General features: G+C 45.2%; 1 protein-coding gene across 2 annotated transcripts in view; it reads right to left on the reverse strand.

Moving 5' to 3' along the window:
* Positions 1–905: 905 nt before the first annotated feature.
* The window catches only part of ACSL1 (acyl-CoA synthetase long chain family member 1), a 65,557-nt gene continuing 47,413 nt past the window's right edge, over positions 906–19,049 (reverse strand). For both annotated transcript variants that reach the window (XM_052661547.1, XM_052661546.1), the window contains exons 11-21: positions 17,069–17,146; positions 14,667–14,801; positions 12,594–12,728; positions 11,707–11,802; positions 10,824–10,896; positions 7,422–7,510; positions 6,297–6,413; positions 4,446–4,589; positions 3,089–3,190; positions 2,886–2,957; positions 906–2,533 (exon numbers count right to left, since the gene is read on the reverse strand). In XM_052661547.1, coding sequence (XP_052517507.1) covers positions 2,393–2,533; positions 2,886–2,957; positions 3,089–3,190; positions 4,446–4,589; positions 6,297–6,413; positions 7,422–7,510; positions 10,824–10,896; positions 11,707–11,802; positions 12,594–12,728; positions 14,667–14,801; positions 17,069–17,146 — 1,182 coding nt within the window. In that variant the 3' untranslated portion in view covers positions 906–2,392. The remainder of the gene's footprint in view (positions 2,534–2,885; positions 2,958–3,088; positions 3,191–4,445; positions 4,590–6,296; positions 6,414–7,421; positions 7,511–10,823; positions 10,897–11,706; positions 11,803–12,593; positions 12,729–14,666; positions 14,802–17,068; positions 17,147–19,049) is intronic.

Consider the following 19,049-nt stretch of genomic DNA (forward strand, 5'->3'; position numbering starts at 1 on the left):
GCCGCATTTAGTGAATGCACTAAATGCCACTGAACCTTATGCTTTTAAATGATGAAGGTGGGGGATCTTAGGTGTGTTTTATCAGAATTAAAAAAAAAAAGAGAGACAATGTTTTTATCAACCTCATGACAGAAGCTTGGTTCAAACTTTCAAGTATTTGTTCAAATGAGAGTTATCTAACACCCACCAGTTCCTAAGTCCTGTGCTGAGAGCTCAGGAAGGAGACAGGAAGGTCACGGGGTTCCCCAATGACAGGAGAGAGCAAGAGGAAGATAGAGAAGGAAGAAGGTAAAGAACTTGAAAAGCAAGGTAAAAAGGCAGCCTGGATGAGGAGTCTTACCAGAGAGCTGTGCACAGACAGGGCTTAAGCTTTAGAGGAAGAAAGCAGACCTCAGCGCCCCAACCCGAGACCGAAGCAGGGCGGGGGGGGGGGGGCGGTTAATTCACACTTCTGGAAAAGACAAGTCTTTTAAGATGACAGCGTAGGGTAGCGACAGGAGAAAACAGTCAGCCGCTATGAATGAGCCATCTCCCCGAACAGCATTATGGGAAGAGGATGACTAAAGACGCACCAAATGAAAACCCGCTAGAACCACCCACCGCAGCGACGCCTCCTGCAACGTCGCTTCCCGCCCCCCCGAGAATTTGCGTTTTCAAGAACACCTGTGCCATTCATACCATGACTTTCTCCTCTGAAACACAGCAGGATCGCTGCTGCCAGGGGAACGGGTTGGAGCCCCGGTTCAGCATCTGGAAGTGGCGGGATGACGGCGCCCCGAGAAGGAGCCCGGAGAAGGGAGGACACACAGGGAGAAGCCTGTGGCTGAGCGCATCCCCGCTCTTCGCACGTGCTCATCCGAGGCCGCCCCGGCCCTCCCATGAAAAATGGAGGCGTCACTCGCTTGAAATGCAGAAATATTTATTTTGGTTTCCTTCACTGTTTTTGGAAATTCTGTTTTGGTTTATAAAACATAGAAAGAGCCAACACTTAAAGCAAACATTCAAAACCCCGATGTGACCAATTATTGACTTCTTGGGCAATTAAGAGTACACGTAGGAAGTTAGGCTACCAAATAGTGTTATAACGACGACAGCTCTTTAGGGCAAACCCTGTTGTGCTTGTATAATACAGGTACTCCTCTTTCCCAAAACAACTGTTTTCGGTGTACAAATGAAAACTAAGTTCAGTCACATGTGGCAAAGACTTGCAGTAAAAGTGAAATTCGGCTAATTTCCCAAATTAACTTAAAAAAAAAACCTTGAGAATCTAATCCCAGGAAATGAGTTTTCCAGATTCCTATGTCCTAGAATTTTGGCTTGTCAACTATATTTCATAGAAATCAAGTAGCATTACGATAGAAGAGCATTTATTTATCACCATCCATTTCAATAAGTACCCAAGTGTATCTACCTCCTTAATATTTTTAAAGACATGCCTTGCCTGAGAGTTTATATTCTGGGGGGGAGCAGGGGGTCGGGGAAAAGCCACTTGATCAAACATACTCTTTCAATATGAAAACCACATTAAAATCCATCAGAGACAGAGTGACCAGTTCGTCGAAGGAAAAGTGGACAGTTATTCAGGCGTCACAGTTGAGCATGGTTGATCCAGGTAACTGTTTCCTTGTTGAAATGCTTGTCTTCACTGCAGAGTCTAAGGCAGATTTTTTTTTTAATAACCCCCGGGAGGCGACAGATGGAGGAAATCAGGAAATTGGGTCTGGAGAAGAGGGTTGGAGAATATTCTGCTCTATGGGCACCAGAATCCATCCTCTCTGGTGAGCGGCTGTCCATCCAGAATTCAATACCTGTGCTGTTCTGAGCTGGGTCTGCCCTTTGCTTCACTGAGAACCTCTGCTCCGACAGGAAGGACAGGGGTTAATCAGAAGGTTCGTGAGAGTGAGTGTGACACAGGGAAGGGAGGGTAGCAGGAATTAAAAAAATAAAATAAAAAACCCTCTGGTCCTCTTGTGACCTCCTGCAGGCGAGCCAGGTCTTGCTTGTTGGAACGGTGGTTCCCTCCAGTGCACGGGACTCTTTGAGCAGCAGAAATCTGCAGAATTTGCAGTGTGTAGCAGACATCTCAGAAAGAGCAAAGTCCTAACCCTTTGGTTAGCAGATCGGGGAGACAAAGTGTTCACCCGCCTTTATAACTGAGGAATTGGTAAAGAACTTAGCACGTTTGCAGTTTCCCCTCTACGATTTTTTAAGGCTCATTTTGGAAATCGTGGATCACCGTGGACACGGTCTGCGGTCTGCGACGCGAGGTGGCTGTAAGGCAGTGTTCCGTTCCCTCCAGGCTCCTATGACGAGAATCTGGACGGGAGAGGCACCCGAGGATGCTCCCTCCCTTCCTGCCGTTGTCAAACTCCCCTCCGCTTCCTCCCTCGCGTTAGACTTTGATGGTGGAGTAAAGCTCATCGATCTGTGACCTGAAATAATTCCGAAGCTCTGGCCTTTTAGCCTTCATGGTTGGGGTCAGAAGGCCATTGTCGATAGAGAAGAGTTCAGGGTGGAGATAGATGCCTTTGACCTGTAAAGAGACCAGGAAGTCAAAGGAGGCAAGGAGGACAGATGCTTCTGAAGGGATAAAAACCCTTCTGGGCCATTCCTGCCAGCTTCACAGGCCAGGCCAGCTGCACCATCTCAACATAGGGCAGGGAGTGGCCTGATATCAGGACAGAATCGGGACCACAGCCTGGCCACCCAGGAAGAGGATACACCCCCCTGGTTACAGAAATCCCTCCCCAGCCAAACCACACCACTGTCTCTTCCGCACAATGTCTTTACATCACCTCATCCTCTTCTAGAACCTGTTCACCAAAAACACCCTCAAGTCAAAAACCCATTTTTCGGGAATTCATACACTTGGATGTGAGTCTTACCTGTTCAAATGGTTTCAGGCCAGACTCCTTCCCGAGTCTCACCATGTCTTCTAGAATACCTTTTTTGACATCCTAATAAGGTAAGAAAAACAGGATCCTTATTCCCGTGGTGGGTTCAGGGGGTGCGGGGGGCAGGGGTCCCTGCACTTTGCACTTAACACAAAGGGAAGCTCAGGAGGATGGCTGCACACTTTGGAACCCACCTTGTTTCTGCATAGTTCTTCAAAGGAGCCTACAATGCCTCTCTTCCGGGCCCAGGCACCTAGTGTCTCAACGTCCGGTACCACAATCGCTATGAGAAATGCCTTTAACAGAGACAAGTCAGTTATTACACAGTTTGGTCCCGATGTTCTAAAATTGTAGTTCCTTATTATCTGCTTCGCGGGCCCCTGGGAGAATCTGGGAGTTAGAGACCCTCTCTTCAGAGCATGTTAACAGCCCTGGCGTCCACAGGGCCCAGGTTAACTCCTGCCTCTGAAATACAGACAGTATCAGGATTTTGTAATAAATATTTTCAAAGAACCACTGGAAATCAAAATATAATAAAACCCTAGTTTTTACTTATTTTTATATATACTTTTAAAAATAAAATAGGGTCAAATAAGCAAATAATGGGATAGATATCAGATAACTGCTTTATAAAAAGACAAAAAGAAAATATATACAGATTCACTTTAAAAAGAACTCTAGCACCTCATTCTTTACAACTGAGTGACAATGAAATGAAATAAAAATCAAAGGCATAGTAGGCCAGGTCTAAGAAGATGCAGTGCATTCTTGAAGAAAAATAGGCGTATTTTCTTATAGGAAAATGTTCTGCCACAATTATTTGAAAATTTCAAGATTTGTAGAAATTTTTAAATTTATTTAAATAGGAGGATAATTACTTTATAATATTGTGATGCTTTTTGCAATGAATATGAACCAGCTCTAGGCATACATGTGTCCCCTCTGATTTGTAGAAATATTAACCCTCAGAAAACTAGAACCCATTCTCTTCCTTTCCACCATCTGTCCAGAATTTTGGTAAATGAGGTTCCATTGCAATACTGCCATTAGTTTTCAACTTTAAGATATGCTGGCTTCCAAACCATCATTTGCTCAAGAATGATGAAGAAGGTATACCATAAATAAGTTAGGTTTAATATGTCTGAAAATGCTAAGCTTTCTTATAACCCATATATCAATATTTCTCCTCGTAATTAAATTAGAAGCTTATTTTACCTATCCCCCAGTATTTTTATGCCACTTCCCTTAGTGTAGCAGACTAAGAACTGCCAAGAATGAGACACAAATTGCTAGTTACAAAATAGATGGGGGAGAAACAAAAAAAGAAAAGAAACGCCAAGCAACAAAACCCAATAACGTGTTGATTATGTTCTAGCAAGTCAGGCATCAAAGTCAGACAGTCAGAAAGCCAGTTCACACATGTGGCAAACTTCCCATTACACTGAAGGTACGTGGACATCTTATAATATTGTGATGCTTTTTGCAATGAATATGAACCAGCTTTAGGCATACAGAGCCAGCCACAGAGCTCCTGGCTCGGGCAGCACATACCTGCAAGCTCTCTCCATGGACAAACACCTGAGCGATAGGTTCACTTCGCTGGTAGATGTTTTCGATCTTCTCGGGAGCTATGTACTCCCCTTGTGCCAGTTTAAAGATGTGCTTCTTCCTGTCGATGATCTTCAAGGTGCCATTCTGTTTGGGGGTGCGGAGGGGAGGTGTGGGCTGTGAGCAGGTCCCAGGGCTGTTTCCCCCCAGCAGTGGCCACACAGGGTACTGAGCATTTCCTGTGCACAATTACTTAATCCTAATAAGGTCTGGCAATGGCAATGGCACCCCACTCCAGTACTCTTGCCTAGAAAATCCCATGGACAGAGGAGCCAGGTAGGCTGCAGTCCATGGGGTCGCTAAGAGTCGGACACGACTGAGCGACTTCACTTTCACTTTTCACTTTCATGCATTGGAGAAGGAGAAGGCAACCCACTCCAGTGTTCTTGCCTGGAGAATCCCAGGGATGGAGGAGCCTGGTGGGCTGCCATCTGTGGGGTCGCACAGAGTCGGACACGACTGAAGTGACTTAGCAGCAATAAGGTCTGGCAGGGGTCGGCTGTTAAACCATTTTACAGAGAGACAAACTGAGGCTGACAGAGATTATGTAACCTCCCCAGGCTGAGTAGTGAGATAGAGAAGGGCTGAGGGAGTCCCTCTCACTCCACTTCCGCCTCTCAGCCAACTAGAGCACCCCGCTTGCTCCCTTCAGCTTAGAGAGCTTTACTCTGTGTCACAGGGGCCCGAGACGGGGTCAAGGTGCTCTTGAGGAGAGATGCGCTCATCCTCCCCACAGTGCTCGGTGTGGAGCAGGGGCTGCAGAGGACCTGCTCCTGGCTCTCTGAGTGATGACTGTGGGGACTCGAGAATCTCTGACCCAGACTTGAAAACGCCAGTGGTGCCTGCCTCCCCACCTCTGATAACCCAAAGCCCCATTCCCACCCTGGGTCACTCGCTCACTTCCCAGAGTCATCTGCTGGAAAGTGCCCGGGGTTCTCTCAGCCTGCAACAGTTTTCCTCCGGTTCCAACAAGAGCAGACTAAGGTCCACGAAGATTAGGATTAGGAGATGGGCTCCTCAGAGCCAGAGTCAGAATTAGAATGGATACTTAATCCCTCCTGAGTCTCGAAAGAGGGACTTGATTTATTTCTAAATAGCCTGGGTATTCTGAAATCTGAATTAGTTTGGGGTGGGGATATTTTTTCAGGCAAAAAAAAAATAAATTAAGCACCTTAAATCTGTAAGACTTGAACAATTACACAATAATAATAACGACACTAGCCATTGGAGTGTTTGCAATGAAAATCAGTAATGACTTTAAAAAGCAATGGTTGCCACCACAGCAAAAGTGGTGACACCTATGTTGCTTCCTGCAACAGCATCTTGACTCCCGAGATGAACTCCGAATTTCTCTATGGTAAACAGTTCTGAGGCTACACTCGAAGGGCTTGGCCTCAACCTCTAAACACTTACCCTGTTTTTACTGAGATGACGATGCTAAGAAACGTTATGTGTTCACAAATTCTGGCCTGTCATCCATTCCCAGCAGCTTAAATACAGTGCTCTCTCCCCCCTACCCAAAATGAACCAAGGCCTCAACTTCAAGGCACAGTACTGAAATGGGAAAAGCCAGTCACAGTGTTTCTGGATTTCAGACCAGAAGCAGCAACCAGGAAGGATGTCAGGTATCAAAACAAAACCTATGTGCAGCAGTTGCAGTGAAAATGCTACAGGAGGATGCTAAACATAAGCCTGTTTTCTGCGTAAAGGGAGGGAGGGAGAAAGATGGGGGAGAATCAGGGCGCCGTGGCTGTGCTGGGGCTCGTCTTCCCGACAAGGGAGGGGACCACTTACTGGTAACCACTTGCCAATGTCCCCTGTGTGCAACCAGCCGTCCTTATCCAGAGCTTCTGCTGTTTTCACTGGGTCTTTCAAGTAGCCTTGAAAAACGTTTGACCCTTTCACACATACCTGAAGGAAAAAGAGGGCGAGGGAGGTGTGGCCATGTGAATTGGAAGAAGTGGGTGAAAGGTACAAACATCCAGTTATAAGGTAAGTAAGGACCAGGGATGTCACGTTCAGCATGCCAACTACACTTGGCATGGCTGCGTGGGATGTTTTCAAGTTGTTAAGAAAGGAGATCTTAAGAGCTCTCATCACAAGGTGGAAAAAAAATCCCTTTTCTTCTTTTTGTTACCGGTATGAGATGATGGATGGTTATAAAACCCACGGCCGTGATCATTTCACAATACCTGTGACTCAAATCAGCTTACACTTAGACAGTGCTGGCATCAGTTCCATCTCAGTGAGATGGGAGGGGGAAGAAAGATGATCTGTTAAGAGCATTGACTGGGACTTCTCCAGAGGAAACTGCGTGTGTGTGCGTGTATGTGTGTTTGTGTGTGTGTGTGTGTGTGTGCGCGCGTGGGCGTGTATGTCTCCCTCAACCTTTAGCCAGACTCTGAATGTCAGTATCCAGAGGGAGCTACCAGAGCCTCACTGACGTGCTGGTACCTCCAATGCCCCCACTTCCTTCCTGAATGTCTTCGGCTGCAGATTCTAGGGCTCACAATCACCCTAGGTTCTGGCTCCAAGCTGCTAGAAAGCCCCAAAGGGGATGAAGTCACACAGCAGTTGGGCATACCTTCCACTAGCCAGCGGTCACTCAGGCACTGAGGGCAGTCAGCAGACAGGAAGCCGGGGCCAGGGACTTTGGGCCCTGAAGCCTTTCTGCCCTCCTGGGCCCTGAGGCCCATCGTGCTAGTGGCAAAAGGTGGTGCTGGTGCCCCCCACGCCTCCACCCCCTGAGACTTAGACATATGCACCTTCCAAAAGAAGCCTGTATGACCGCAAGATCAGCAGCAACACCAAGCTCAGTGGCTTCACCTGCTGCAGTTCTGAGAAGTGGTTGGTTATAGAAGTGGCTGGTTACCGGAGGCGACTGCCCAGAGGGGGTGACTTCGGGGGGGTTTTACTCACCTCACCCTCGCCCTTGGCAGCCAGGTAATTCATTTCTTCCACATCAACAAGCTTGATAATGCTGCAAGGCATTGGGGCACCAACATGGCCTGTGTATCAAATAAAAGAATGATCACTCCTAATGCGACAACCAGTATCCTTAGGCCAGATTGCTGAGAACAGCTGGTGCGAACCTCTGGCTTGGCAAACACTGTCTGTCTCCCTCTGCCAAACTAATTGAGAGTTTATTCCCAGAAAAGAGGTACATTCAAAAGTCTCTTAGGGACCTTTCCTAAGTCTGACGCTCCGAATTACTTTTCAAAGTGTAAATGATTTGGCTGCTGATTTTTAGGGTTTCTTTGAATACCTGGAAGTGGGTTTTCTAAAACTTTTATGTGGTTCCTATGATCCGATTGACAGAGTCATTTCCTAGGCAGGTTGATAGGAAGTCTAGGGGTCCCCAAGGAGACGGTGGTCTGGAATTCTCAAGGAGGAAGAAAGGACAAACTTTTTTTCCTTCTCTACATTCCTTAGGATTATATAACAATAATGTATTCTGCCTGAGGACAGTCTCTGGATTAAACCTTCTGGCTAATTCTGTTATCTTAAAATGTAAATTATGGGAGTAGGTCTGGTGAGGTCTTTACAACCTCCAGACATTCTTTGGATTCATTGGAGAGTATATAACTTCATTGCTAACACTAACAAGTGGGTACTCTTTCTACCCTCTTCTGATGCCTGTCAGAAGCTTTCTCTATCTCCTTTATACTTTAATAAAACTTTATTACACAAAAGCTCTGAGCAATCAAGCCTTGTCTCTGGCCTCGGATTGAATTCTTCTCCTCCGGAGGCCAAGAATCCCGGTGTCGTGATTCAACAACAACCTTTCACGATGGCCCTGCTCTCCCTTGTACAGATGTAACTAATGTCTGCGTTCTCTATGAGAATAAACTGTGATCGGTCAGATGGTTTTGACCAATATGGCCTTTTCCCCTAGATTAAGAAAGAACATGTCTTATATGTAAATTCATTTAAGACAGGACAAGGCTTCTTTTCACAGCTCACTTCACTCTCTTGCCAAAGGGTGCTCAGTTCAGTTCAGTTCAGTTCAGTCGCTCAGTCGTGTCCAACTCTTTGTGACCCCATGAACCACAGCACACCAGGCCTCCCTGTCCATCACCAACTCCTGGAGTTCACCCAAACTCATGTCCATTGAGTAGGTGATGCCATCCAGCCATCTCATCCTCTGTCATCCCCTTCATCTCCTGCCCCCAATCCCTCCCAACATCAGGTTCTTTTCAAATGAGTCAGCTCTTCACATCAGGTGGCCAAAGTATTGGAGTTTCAGCTTCAGCATCAGTCCTTCCAAAGAACAGCCAGGACTGATCTCCTTTAGAATGGACTGGTTGGATCTCCTTGCTGTCCAAGGGACTCTCAAGAGTCTTCTCCAACACCACAGTTCAAAAGCATTAATTCTTCCACGCTCAGCTTTCTTCACAGTCCAACTCTCACATCCATACATGACCACTGGAAAAACCATAGCCTTGACTAGACGGACCTTTGTTGGCAAAGTAATGTCTCTGCTTTTGAATATGCTATCTTGGTTGGTCATAACTTTCCTTCTAAAGAGGAAGCGTCTTTTAATTTCATGGCTGCAATCACCATTTGCAGTGATTTTGGAGACCAAAAAATAAAAGTCTAACACTGTTTCCACTGTTTCCCCATCTATTTGCCATGAAATGATGGGACTGGATGCTATGATCTTCGTTTTCTGAATGTTGATTTTTAAGCCAAATTTTTCACTCTCCTCTTTCACCTTCATCAAGAGGCTCTTTAGTTCTTCTTTACTTTCTGCCTTAAGGGTGGTATCATCTACATATCTGAGGTCATTGATACTTCTTCCAGCAATCTTGATTGCAGCTTGTGATTCCTCCAGCCCAGCGTTTCTCACGATGTACTCTGCATAGAAGTTAAATAAGCAGGGTGACAATATACAGCCTTGACGTACTCCTTTTCCTATTTGGAACCAGTCTGTTGTTCCATGTCCAGTTCTAACTGTTGCTTCCTGATCTGCATATAGGTTTCTCAAGAGGCAAGTCAGGTGGTCTGGTATTCCCATCTCTCTCAGAATTTTCCACAGTTTCTTGTGATCCACACAGTCAAAGGCTTTGGCATAGTCAATAAAGCAGAAATAGATGTTTTTCTGGAACTCTCTTCCTTTTTCCACAATCCAGCGGATGTTGGCAATTTGATCTCTTGTTCCTCTGCCTTTTCTAAAACCAGCTTGAACATCTGGAAGTTCACAGTTCACGTATTGCTGAAGCCTGGCTTGGAGAATTTTGAGCATTACTTTACTAGCGTGTGAGATGAGTGCAACTATGTGGTAGTTTGAGCATTCTTTGGCATTGCCTTTCTTTGGGATTGGAATGAAAACTGACCTTTTCCAGTCCTAACCAAAGGGTGCTAGGACTGGGCTATTTTCCCAAAACAAAAATAACAGAAATCAGATTAAGTTTTAAGAGTGTCACAAATCATTCTTCCAATGTTTTGATCATTTTAGCTTAAAGTGGTCACTATTCCAAATTCTCCAGCTGGTAAGGCACCAGGGATTAAAAAGTAAGTACTGTGAAAAAGGTTCATAAACTGTCAGTGCCAACTGCAACAGAATGATGTTCCCAGAGACGGCCTGATATTAGAATCTGTGTCATTAGGTATTCAAACATGTAAAACGGCAACTGTATCAGGGAATCTATTGATGACGGTGTAGAGTACACTGCTGGTATGGGACAGGGGAGGCATACAAGTCTTGTGGTCAAACATGGGCTGGGATCCTGGCTCTGAAGCATAAAGCTATATAAATTCTTAGACTTTATGGACAAGCTTCTTAGTCAACAATCAACCATGTCCTCCCAGGGTTGACAAGGCTGACCTCACAGGCATGTTGTCGGGATGAAATGCACGTAATCTGTGTCCCTCAGTGCCTAGCACAGAACCCCATCCAGAACAGGTACTTGTATTTATCCTCCACTGTTCTTTCCTTTTGGGAAAAAGGACTTGTGTTTATTTCTGCCTGGGGTCTCAACACCAAGTGCAGCACACAGTGGAAATGCCATTAAAATTCACCAGCAAGTAATCAGGCCCCAATCGATTCCCGGAAAGCTCTGGTGGGCCAAGCACTCTGAACCTGGTATAAAGGGCACCGTATTCAGATGTGAGCTCCACCCAGACTGACAAGTCAGAGCCTCCAAATCACCACTGTGCCCTGGGAGACCCCATCCACAGGGCTCCCGGGTTCACAGGATTGTTGGCCCTAAGGCCAAATCATCGGAGACACAGCACTTGTTTAAGTTGGGTAGTTAACCCAGTTCCAACAATTTTGATGTGAAGAGGAAGATCCTCGTGAGCAACGTCTTGCCCCTGTACCTGCGGTCCAGTCCCCAGGAGTAGTCAGGCAGCAACCGGCGGTGCACTCGGTCTGTCCGTAGCCTTCGTAGAACTGGGTGCCCAGGCGAAGGGACAGAAGGAGAGGGGACAGTCACACTTCCACTGCAACTGCTCAGTAACTAAGCTCCTCTAGCCGGATTAGAAACCTCAGCCCACACGTTACAACACGCTTTATTACAGCGCAAGCATGCTCACACACACAGAAGACAATGCCGCACAGATCACTTCGCAGGATCCACCCAGGGATGCACTCACTCTGCGGGCTCACGGCTCCTTGTCACCCAGTCTCTGATGCTCCCTCCATGTAAGCCAGGGTCTCTGCGTAGTTTATGACCCATCCCCACACCCTCACGCCTGATCTAAAGGCATCTTTTGTGCCTTACCCCAGGGAAAATTACCCAATGGTGAACACAACACATACTCTGCCAGAGGTGAAAGATACATGCAGGAACACCAGAGACTGCATGTCTTACAAATTGAAGGTTGATGGCAACGCTGTGTTGCCAGAAGATGGTTAGCGTTTTTTAGCAATGAAGTATTTTAAGGTATATACAATGCCTTGTTTTTTGGACAAAATGCTACTGCACACTTACTAGACTACAGTCTGGTGTAGACAGGGCTTTTATATCTACTGAGAAACCAAAAAGTTCAGGAGACTCGTTTTACTGTGACACTGGCTTTACTGCACTGCTCTGGGACTGTAGGATCTCCAAGCTGTGCGTGTACTTCTTTCTCCAAGCCACCCAGTAATAACACATCCGAAGAAAAGAAGGGGCACGCGCAGGCAAAGAAGACAGCCTTTTGGAAAGCGGCCACATGGGCGTGAGTCAGCTGAGAGCCCGAGCGGCAGGGAGCCCCTCACCTGGCAGCCCAGCGCGGCCCTCAGGAAGGTGAGCACGGTGGCAGACACGGGCGCTGCTCCTGTGATCATCAGCCTCACTTTTCCTCCCAGGCTCGACTTGCAAGGCAGGAAGAGGGGAGAGGGTGAGGGCAAGTGGCTGGAGAGCAGTGGTCTTCTCCAAGATTCCTCCTGGGAACCCTGATGCCCTAGCCCACCAGCTCCTGGTCGGCGGGCTGCACAGAACTTCACTCCGCACAAGCACGCACAGGCGCTCCAAGAGGGACACCCGACGGGTTGGTTCCACCCAAAATCATGCCACTCGCTCTCAACGGCTGTGGACAGCAAAGCAACACCTCTACACTCACAAGTGTTTTGAGGAATTAGAACAAGAGTGTTGTTGGTTTGTGGCAACTATCACATTTCGTGGAATACACTATTATTCCATATGTAAAACAAAATAGAGAATCAGAAAGGCTATGCTACCTGATCCCTTTTCTGCCCTGGATAGTGAAACACTATTCAGAATTTTCTTGGACACTGAGGTTTTGCTAATGGCTTTGTCCTTAGTTTTAAGAAATGTGCCAGAAATTCTCTTTCTCGCTGACCTTCTCTTTTAAAAAGAGCTCTCACACAATAAAGGGGTAGAGGATTAAGAGGTACAAACAACTAGGTATAAAATAAGCTACAAGGATATATTGCACAAGGATATATTAGGTGAATATAGCCAATATTTTATAATAACAATAAATGGAACATCATCTTTAAAAATTGTGAATCACTGTATTGTATGCCTGTCACTTATATAAATTTGTACATCAACTATTCAATTTAAAAAAAGAGCCCTCACAGAAAGTTTGAAAGCCAAATTAGTTTAGACGACAAGCAATAATTGAGAGTCAACATGCTACCTGTATTTTGTGGAAGATCAGTTTATCCCAGAGGCTGTTGTTTCTAATGATGCCACTGCGAAGTTCAGCCTCTTTCCTCTTGGAGGCAAAGTCCAACAGCCATCGCTTCAGCGTGGTGTTTGCTTGTCCGAAAATCTAATGAGTCAAGAGATGAGAAGGTTTCCCGATGAGTAGAATGCAAGAATGAAAACGTCAGGTAATAACAAGTGTTGGTGAAGATGTGGAGAAACTGGAACCTTCATGCCTTGCTGGTGGGGATGTAAAATGGTTCAGCTGCTTTAGAAAACAGACTGGCAGTTCCTCAGTTAAACACAGAGTTAGTCATGACCCAGCAATTCTGCTCCTGGGCACACACCTAAGAGAATGAAAACACACGTCCATAGAGCCCCTTGCCTGTGGATGTTCACAGCAGCATTATTCATAACAGCCTAAAAGAGGAAACAACCCCACTGACCATCAATGGCTGGACAGATAAATAAAACATGTTGCACCCATGCAGTGGAATATTATTTGGCCATTAAAAGGAACGAAGTATGGATCCAGGCTATGACATGTATGTACTTGGAAAGCATACTTAAGTGGAAGAAGCCAGTCACAAAAGAATACTCTGTGATCCCACTCATATCAAAATCCAGAATAGGGAAATGTATAGGCTCAGGAAGTAGATTCATTTTATGGGGCAGAGGGAGGTAGTGGGGTGGAGGATGATGCCACATTCTTTCTGAAGTGATACAAATGTTCTAAAATGGACTTTAATGATAGTTGCAGAACTCTGTAAATATACTAAAAACCTTTGACTTGCACTAAAAACACTTAAATGGGTGAATCATATATAATGTGAATTATATCTCAATAAGGCCACCTAACAATTTTCTTAAAAAAAAAAAAAAAAGAACCATTAAAAAAAAAATGAGAAAGGAGAATATATCTGTAATGCAGGTGACGTGGGTTCAACACCTGGGTTGGGAAGATCCCCTGGAGGAGGAAATGGCAACCCACTCCAGTATTCTTGCCTGGGAAATCCCATGGACAGAGGAGCCCGGCAGGCTACAGTCCATGGGGTCACAGAGTCGGACACAACGGAGTGACTAAACAATCACCACCACAAAAGATTAACAGAAGCTAAAACATCCCACGGAAACTGGGGAGTATTAGCTGGCAGGAAAACAAAAATGTAAGAAAAGTGAGACGTTCTCATAGATGACAAAAGCCATGCTTCAACATGAAGAGCATTAAAACTGCCCCGTGCAAATCCACCGTGAAGACCGCTCCCGCCACCCAGGGTCCTGCCCTGGCGGTGGGCCTGTGGTCCAACAGCCCCCCACCTTCTCCTGGTCCCGGGCTTGGCTTAGTCACGTCTCCCAGTGTGGCTGCTAAGTAGGTAGCATTTTTACACGTGGTGGAACTTCACAGTTTATAAAATCATTTCACAGTTATTATCTTTATTGTTTTCATTTTTTGTTTGTTGAGTTTTAAGCTAGCTTTTCTACTCTCTTGTTACCCTAGACACCAGTATGAAAGTGGAAGCATTAGTTGCTCCGTCATGTCTGACTCTTTTGAGATCCCACAGACTGTAGCCTGCCACGCTCCTCTCTCCATGGGATTCTCCAGGCAAGATTACTGCAGTGGGTTGCCATTTTCTCCTCCAGGGGATCTTCCTGCTCCAGGGATCAAATCTGGGTCTCCAGCGTTGCAGGCAGACTCTTCTTTACTGTCTGAGCCACCTGGGAAGCCCAATAAAATCATTTGATAGCTATTATTTTCATGTGATGTAATTAGCAACTTTATGAGATGGAGGAGGAGGTAACAGTCCATTGTAAAGGTGAAAAAATGGAGGCTCCAAGAGTTGATTGTGAAAATAAAGCAACCTCCAACCCACATCTGTATTATGCCTTCTGATTTATAAGGTATGCTTACAGTGCTTTCTCTTATAATCCTCACCCACAGCTCTGGGAGGTAAACAGACTCTGGTTTAACAGCGGAGTAAACCACAGTCCCACGAGTCTAAGAGCAGCCACCACGTTTGCAGAGAATTTGGGGTTCAAGATCCCACACTCTGCCCTTGGCACTTACTCGGTCAAACATCCGGTTCAGCAGTCTGGGGACCACGGGGAAGATGGTGGGTTGAAGGGCCTTGAGATCATCCATAAGCAGCCTGATATCTCCTTGGAAAAATCCTATTTTAGCTCCATGACAGAGCATCACACACTAGAGAGGCAAACAGAAATATCTAATGTGTCATCATTGCAGCAGGGGTTACACAACACACACAGACACACAAGGCTTTGGTTTTAGCATTTCAGGCCAGTTTCCAGAAATCACAAAGTTCCTAAATGTAGGGAGCTTTCAAAACAACATTCCTGGGACTCCCCTGGCGGTCCAGTGGTTAAGACCCTGAGCTTCCAATGCAGGGGCTGCAGACTGGATCCCTGGTCAGGGAAGTAAGATCCCACACGCCATGTGACATGGCCAAAAATAAAACAAAATAAAATGAAACAGCATTCTTGTGTTTTAGGGTCCTTGTACAACAGGGGGCTATTGCACTACTCCTGATCATCCTGGAGATAGAGGAGCTGGCTAATCAGCAACCAGAGAATGTGGTTTTTAGTGATGATCTTAGAAGTTTTGCTGTTTTAGTTTCAGGATCAGTATCTGCCAAAGGAAGGACATGGTGTCAGATAATCCAACTTATTTTTAGCCTTCCAGAAAATTTAGGTCTAATTTATCCCATAATAAAAACTTGGCTACTTGCCTACAGTCTAAGCTTTCTAAATAATGTTTGTTTGTTTATTTATGGCTGTGCTGGGTCTTTGCTGCTGTGCAGCTTTCCTCTAGCTGTCGTGAGTGGGGGCTTTTCTCTAGTTGCGGTGCTTGGGTTTCTCACTGCAGTGGCTTCTCGCTGTGGAGCACGGGCTGTAGTGCGCATGGCTTCAGTAGTTCAGACACATGGGCTCAGTAGTTGTGACTCCCGGGCTCTACAGCACATGCTCAGTGGTCGTAGGGCACGGGCTTAGCTGCTCTACGGCACGTGGGATCTTCCCAGATTAGGGATCAAACCCGTGTCTCCTGCATTGGCAGGCGAATTCTTTACCACTGAGCCACCAGGGAAGCCCCAGTCCAAGCCTTTTAAAGTCTCATTTTTCCTGTTTGTATCTAACTAAAAAATATCTGAGTCATCAGTTGAGACTGCACAGAACAGTCTGCCTTCGGTTATAACCTAGTGCCTGAACTTCCTCTTGTCTGAGGCAAGCTGCACTGGCAGGTCACAGGCACTTGACAAAGAGTCTGCCTGTTTTAAATTTTAAAAAGAAAGAGATTCAAGGGATGCTGCAACGGAAGTACAAAGGACCTCAGGCTTGAAAGCAGAAACCATTTTAGAACGGTATACCATGGTTCATTGTTTAAAAATTAAAGCTCAGAGGCTTTGTTCAGTGTGGACTGGCTCCTGGGCACTGTGAAAACTAGGGAGGTAACTACAGTCCACTGTCAACACACTTGTGATCACTCTGTACACGTGCAAGGTCTCCCGAGGTGTGCAGGAAACAGAAGTGTCGGCTGGCAGATCCTTGATCCTTTGGGAGAAGTAAATCCTCCAGGGCGGCAGCTGGTCAAAGCGCAGAGTCTTTATCAGCCCCTCACCCCCCAATACCTGTCCAGTGCCTGAAACACAGCTGGTGCTTCATGAATAGACATTAAATGAATGAGCAGTGCTCACTGTTTCTCCCATAAGCATACAAAGCAAAACTGTCCAAGAAGGAAAAACAGATGGTTCTTGGTCAGCTTTTAAATGAGTCACACAGCTGTGTGTGAGCAGCTCAAGGAGAACTTGGCTGAAGGTCATCCACTTTGCCAAGGGCACTTGGGATATTGGTGAAAAAAAAAAGAATCTGAAGTCAACTTGTGCCTTATAGGTAAGCACAAAATAAAACTTCTGGGACTTTCCTGGAAGTCTGGTGGTTAGAGCTTCACACTTCCAGTGCAGGGAGCCACAGGTGTGATCCCTGGTCAGGGACCTAAGATCCCACAAGCTGCTCAGCATGGCAGAAAAAAAAAAGAGAGAGAGAGAGACAGAGAACTGTCTCTCTTACAGAACTCAAGCCTCACCAGGCTTTGTGGGATGCTATTCATAAAAATTCTACATTTACAGCTCATCTTTCTGAATTCATATTTGTGTCCTTCAAAAGTTTGAGCTTCTAATTTTAAAATGAGTATTAGAGTTTAGTACCTGGACCCAGAAAAAAAGTATACTCTTAAAGAATTAGCTTTATTTCTAAAACGGGGGCTGAGCGAAGAGCTGCCTACGGGGAGGATGTTATACTTGAACTTACCAGCATGAGCTGCTCATACATGTGTGCAAGCGGTAAAAACGAAATGTGTATGTCACTGGCATTCAACATAAGTGCTTTCTGTAAAACACAACGACTTAGAAAACAAACAAATGCGCATGCACAGGCAAAATAAAACCCAGTGCCTACCTCTACAACTCTCTCAAACATATGGGCCAGAGGCAAGAAAGAGATCAAAGTGTCATCTGAGGTAGGAATGAACGTGTTCTGCAAGCAAAGACACCAGCAGGCAGAAAAGCATTAGGATTTCCAGGAATTCTCCATTTATTTCAGAGCACATAATATCTCAAGGCTAAGAAGTAACAGCATGAAGTTACATCTGCAATTATTTCTCATTGAAAAAGGAAATGCTAAGCAATACTTTAATAAGTTATTCAAATCGAGTAGAGGTCATTCCTAATGACAAAGTAAATCCATGCAGGACTTGAGTCACAATTAGGAAAATGTGGCCCACATTGGGATGGCCAGATATCATGTGCTCTAAGCACCCAGACTTTCAAAGCTATAGGACCTCGATGACCAGCAAGCTCCGCTCCACCTTAAGAAATACAAGCTTCACTCCAACAAAAGACCAGCCTCTTTTGTTGTCAAGGACTTAGGGGAGAAAAGAGAAACTTGGAGATTTCCATGTTCCTTTTATTTACAGTACAAATGTATTTTGAGCATTTTAGTTTGATCAACATTTTTACCTTACAGCCCTACTAGACCCCATTAAAAAAAAAAAAAATCCCAATGTGTTTAATGCAAGCTCTGAACTGGCCCCAGGGAATTTGCTCTCCCATAAAATGCTGATCATGACAGGTCTGCATCTCAAGTAACATCTGGTTTCCATTTCATGGACAAGAATGAGTTTAACTTACGGTCAGGCACAGTGAGGGATGTGCATGGAATGTTCTTGCTATTAATATAGAGAATTCAGGCCCAAACAGGGGCTGCCAACAGAGCTGCTGCCCCACCAACTAAGAAACAAAGGCTCTGTCAAGTTGCCTAGGGATGATGCGCCCAGCTTAGAGTTGGGCTCTCCCTTCTCTGAGGCTGGGCCATCCTTCATAATAAAGCAATCATACGTGATGTAGCCTGATTGTGCCATAATCTGAGAATAATTTTATTCCTGCTTCCCAACCGGTACCTGTCAGTACAAAAGTGCTACATAATGAGAAATCAGACTCAATAACATCTATACTCTTCAATTTTCTTATTTAGGTCAAACAAATAATGTGCATTTGCATAATGAGAAGTTTTATAAAGTTGAGAATGCCCCTGATAATATTCACATTAATATTAACTGTAATCATTTGCCTCAATGATTCATGCATTTTAAGTTATCTTTGAAGGCCAATGAGGAAATAAAAATCTCACTTTGGTAAAGTACTAAATGTTGAACTCTGTTTAGAAAGTATATACCAAAAGGACTAAGAAGTTGTAAGAATACAGTTACGCAGTCGCTGAAGATACCCGTTCCCCAAAACCATTAAGCACAGGCTCCTACCACAAAAAGCAGACCTTAGAGAATCCCTCCAGAGGCACATAATTTGCAAACACAAATTATGAAAAAATGTGCAAAGGATACCAGGGAAAGGTATTCATTACATTATTCAATACGTACTTTTTTAAAAGGCAAGTTGGAAATAGACCTTTGGTGCTATAGACTGATTGTAACGACCCCTCTCAAAGTCATATTTAAAGCCCTAACCACCCCGCTCCATGTGACTGTATTTGGAGACAGGGAAGGTCATTCGGGTTCAATGAACTCATAAGAGTGGGGCCCTGATTCAATCAGGCTGCTGTCCTTCTAAGGACAGGAAGAGACACCAGAAACCTCTCCATGTGCACACAGAGGCGAGGGCAGGGAGGCATGGAGAGCAGTCGGCTACAAGCCAGGAAGAAAGCCTTTACCAGAACCAACCAGATTTGCTGACACCTTGATCATGGACTTCTCGCCTCCATGAGAAAATACATATCTACTGTTGAAGCCACCCCACCCAATCTGTGCTATTCTGTTATGGCTGCCCACACAGACTAAGACACTTCTACAGCACATTTTAAAAGTATTAGAAATACCTATAAAGTTATTTGATCTAAAGTTCAAGGCTTTAATCCTTCATATAAA

This window comes from Budorcas taxicolor, chromosome 24 (genome assembly GCF_023091745.1).
Source record: "Budorcas taxicolor isolate Tak-1 chromosome 24, Takin1.1, whole genome shotgun sequence".
Lineage (NCBI taxonomy): Eukaryota > Metazoa > Chordata > Mammalia > Artiodactyla > Bovidae > Budorcas > Budorcas taxicolor.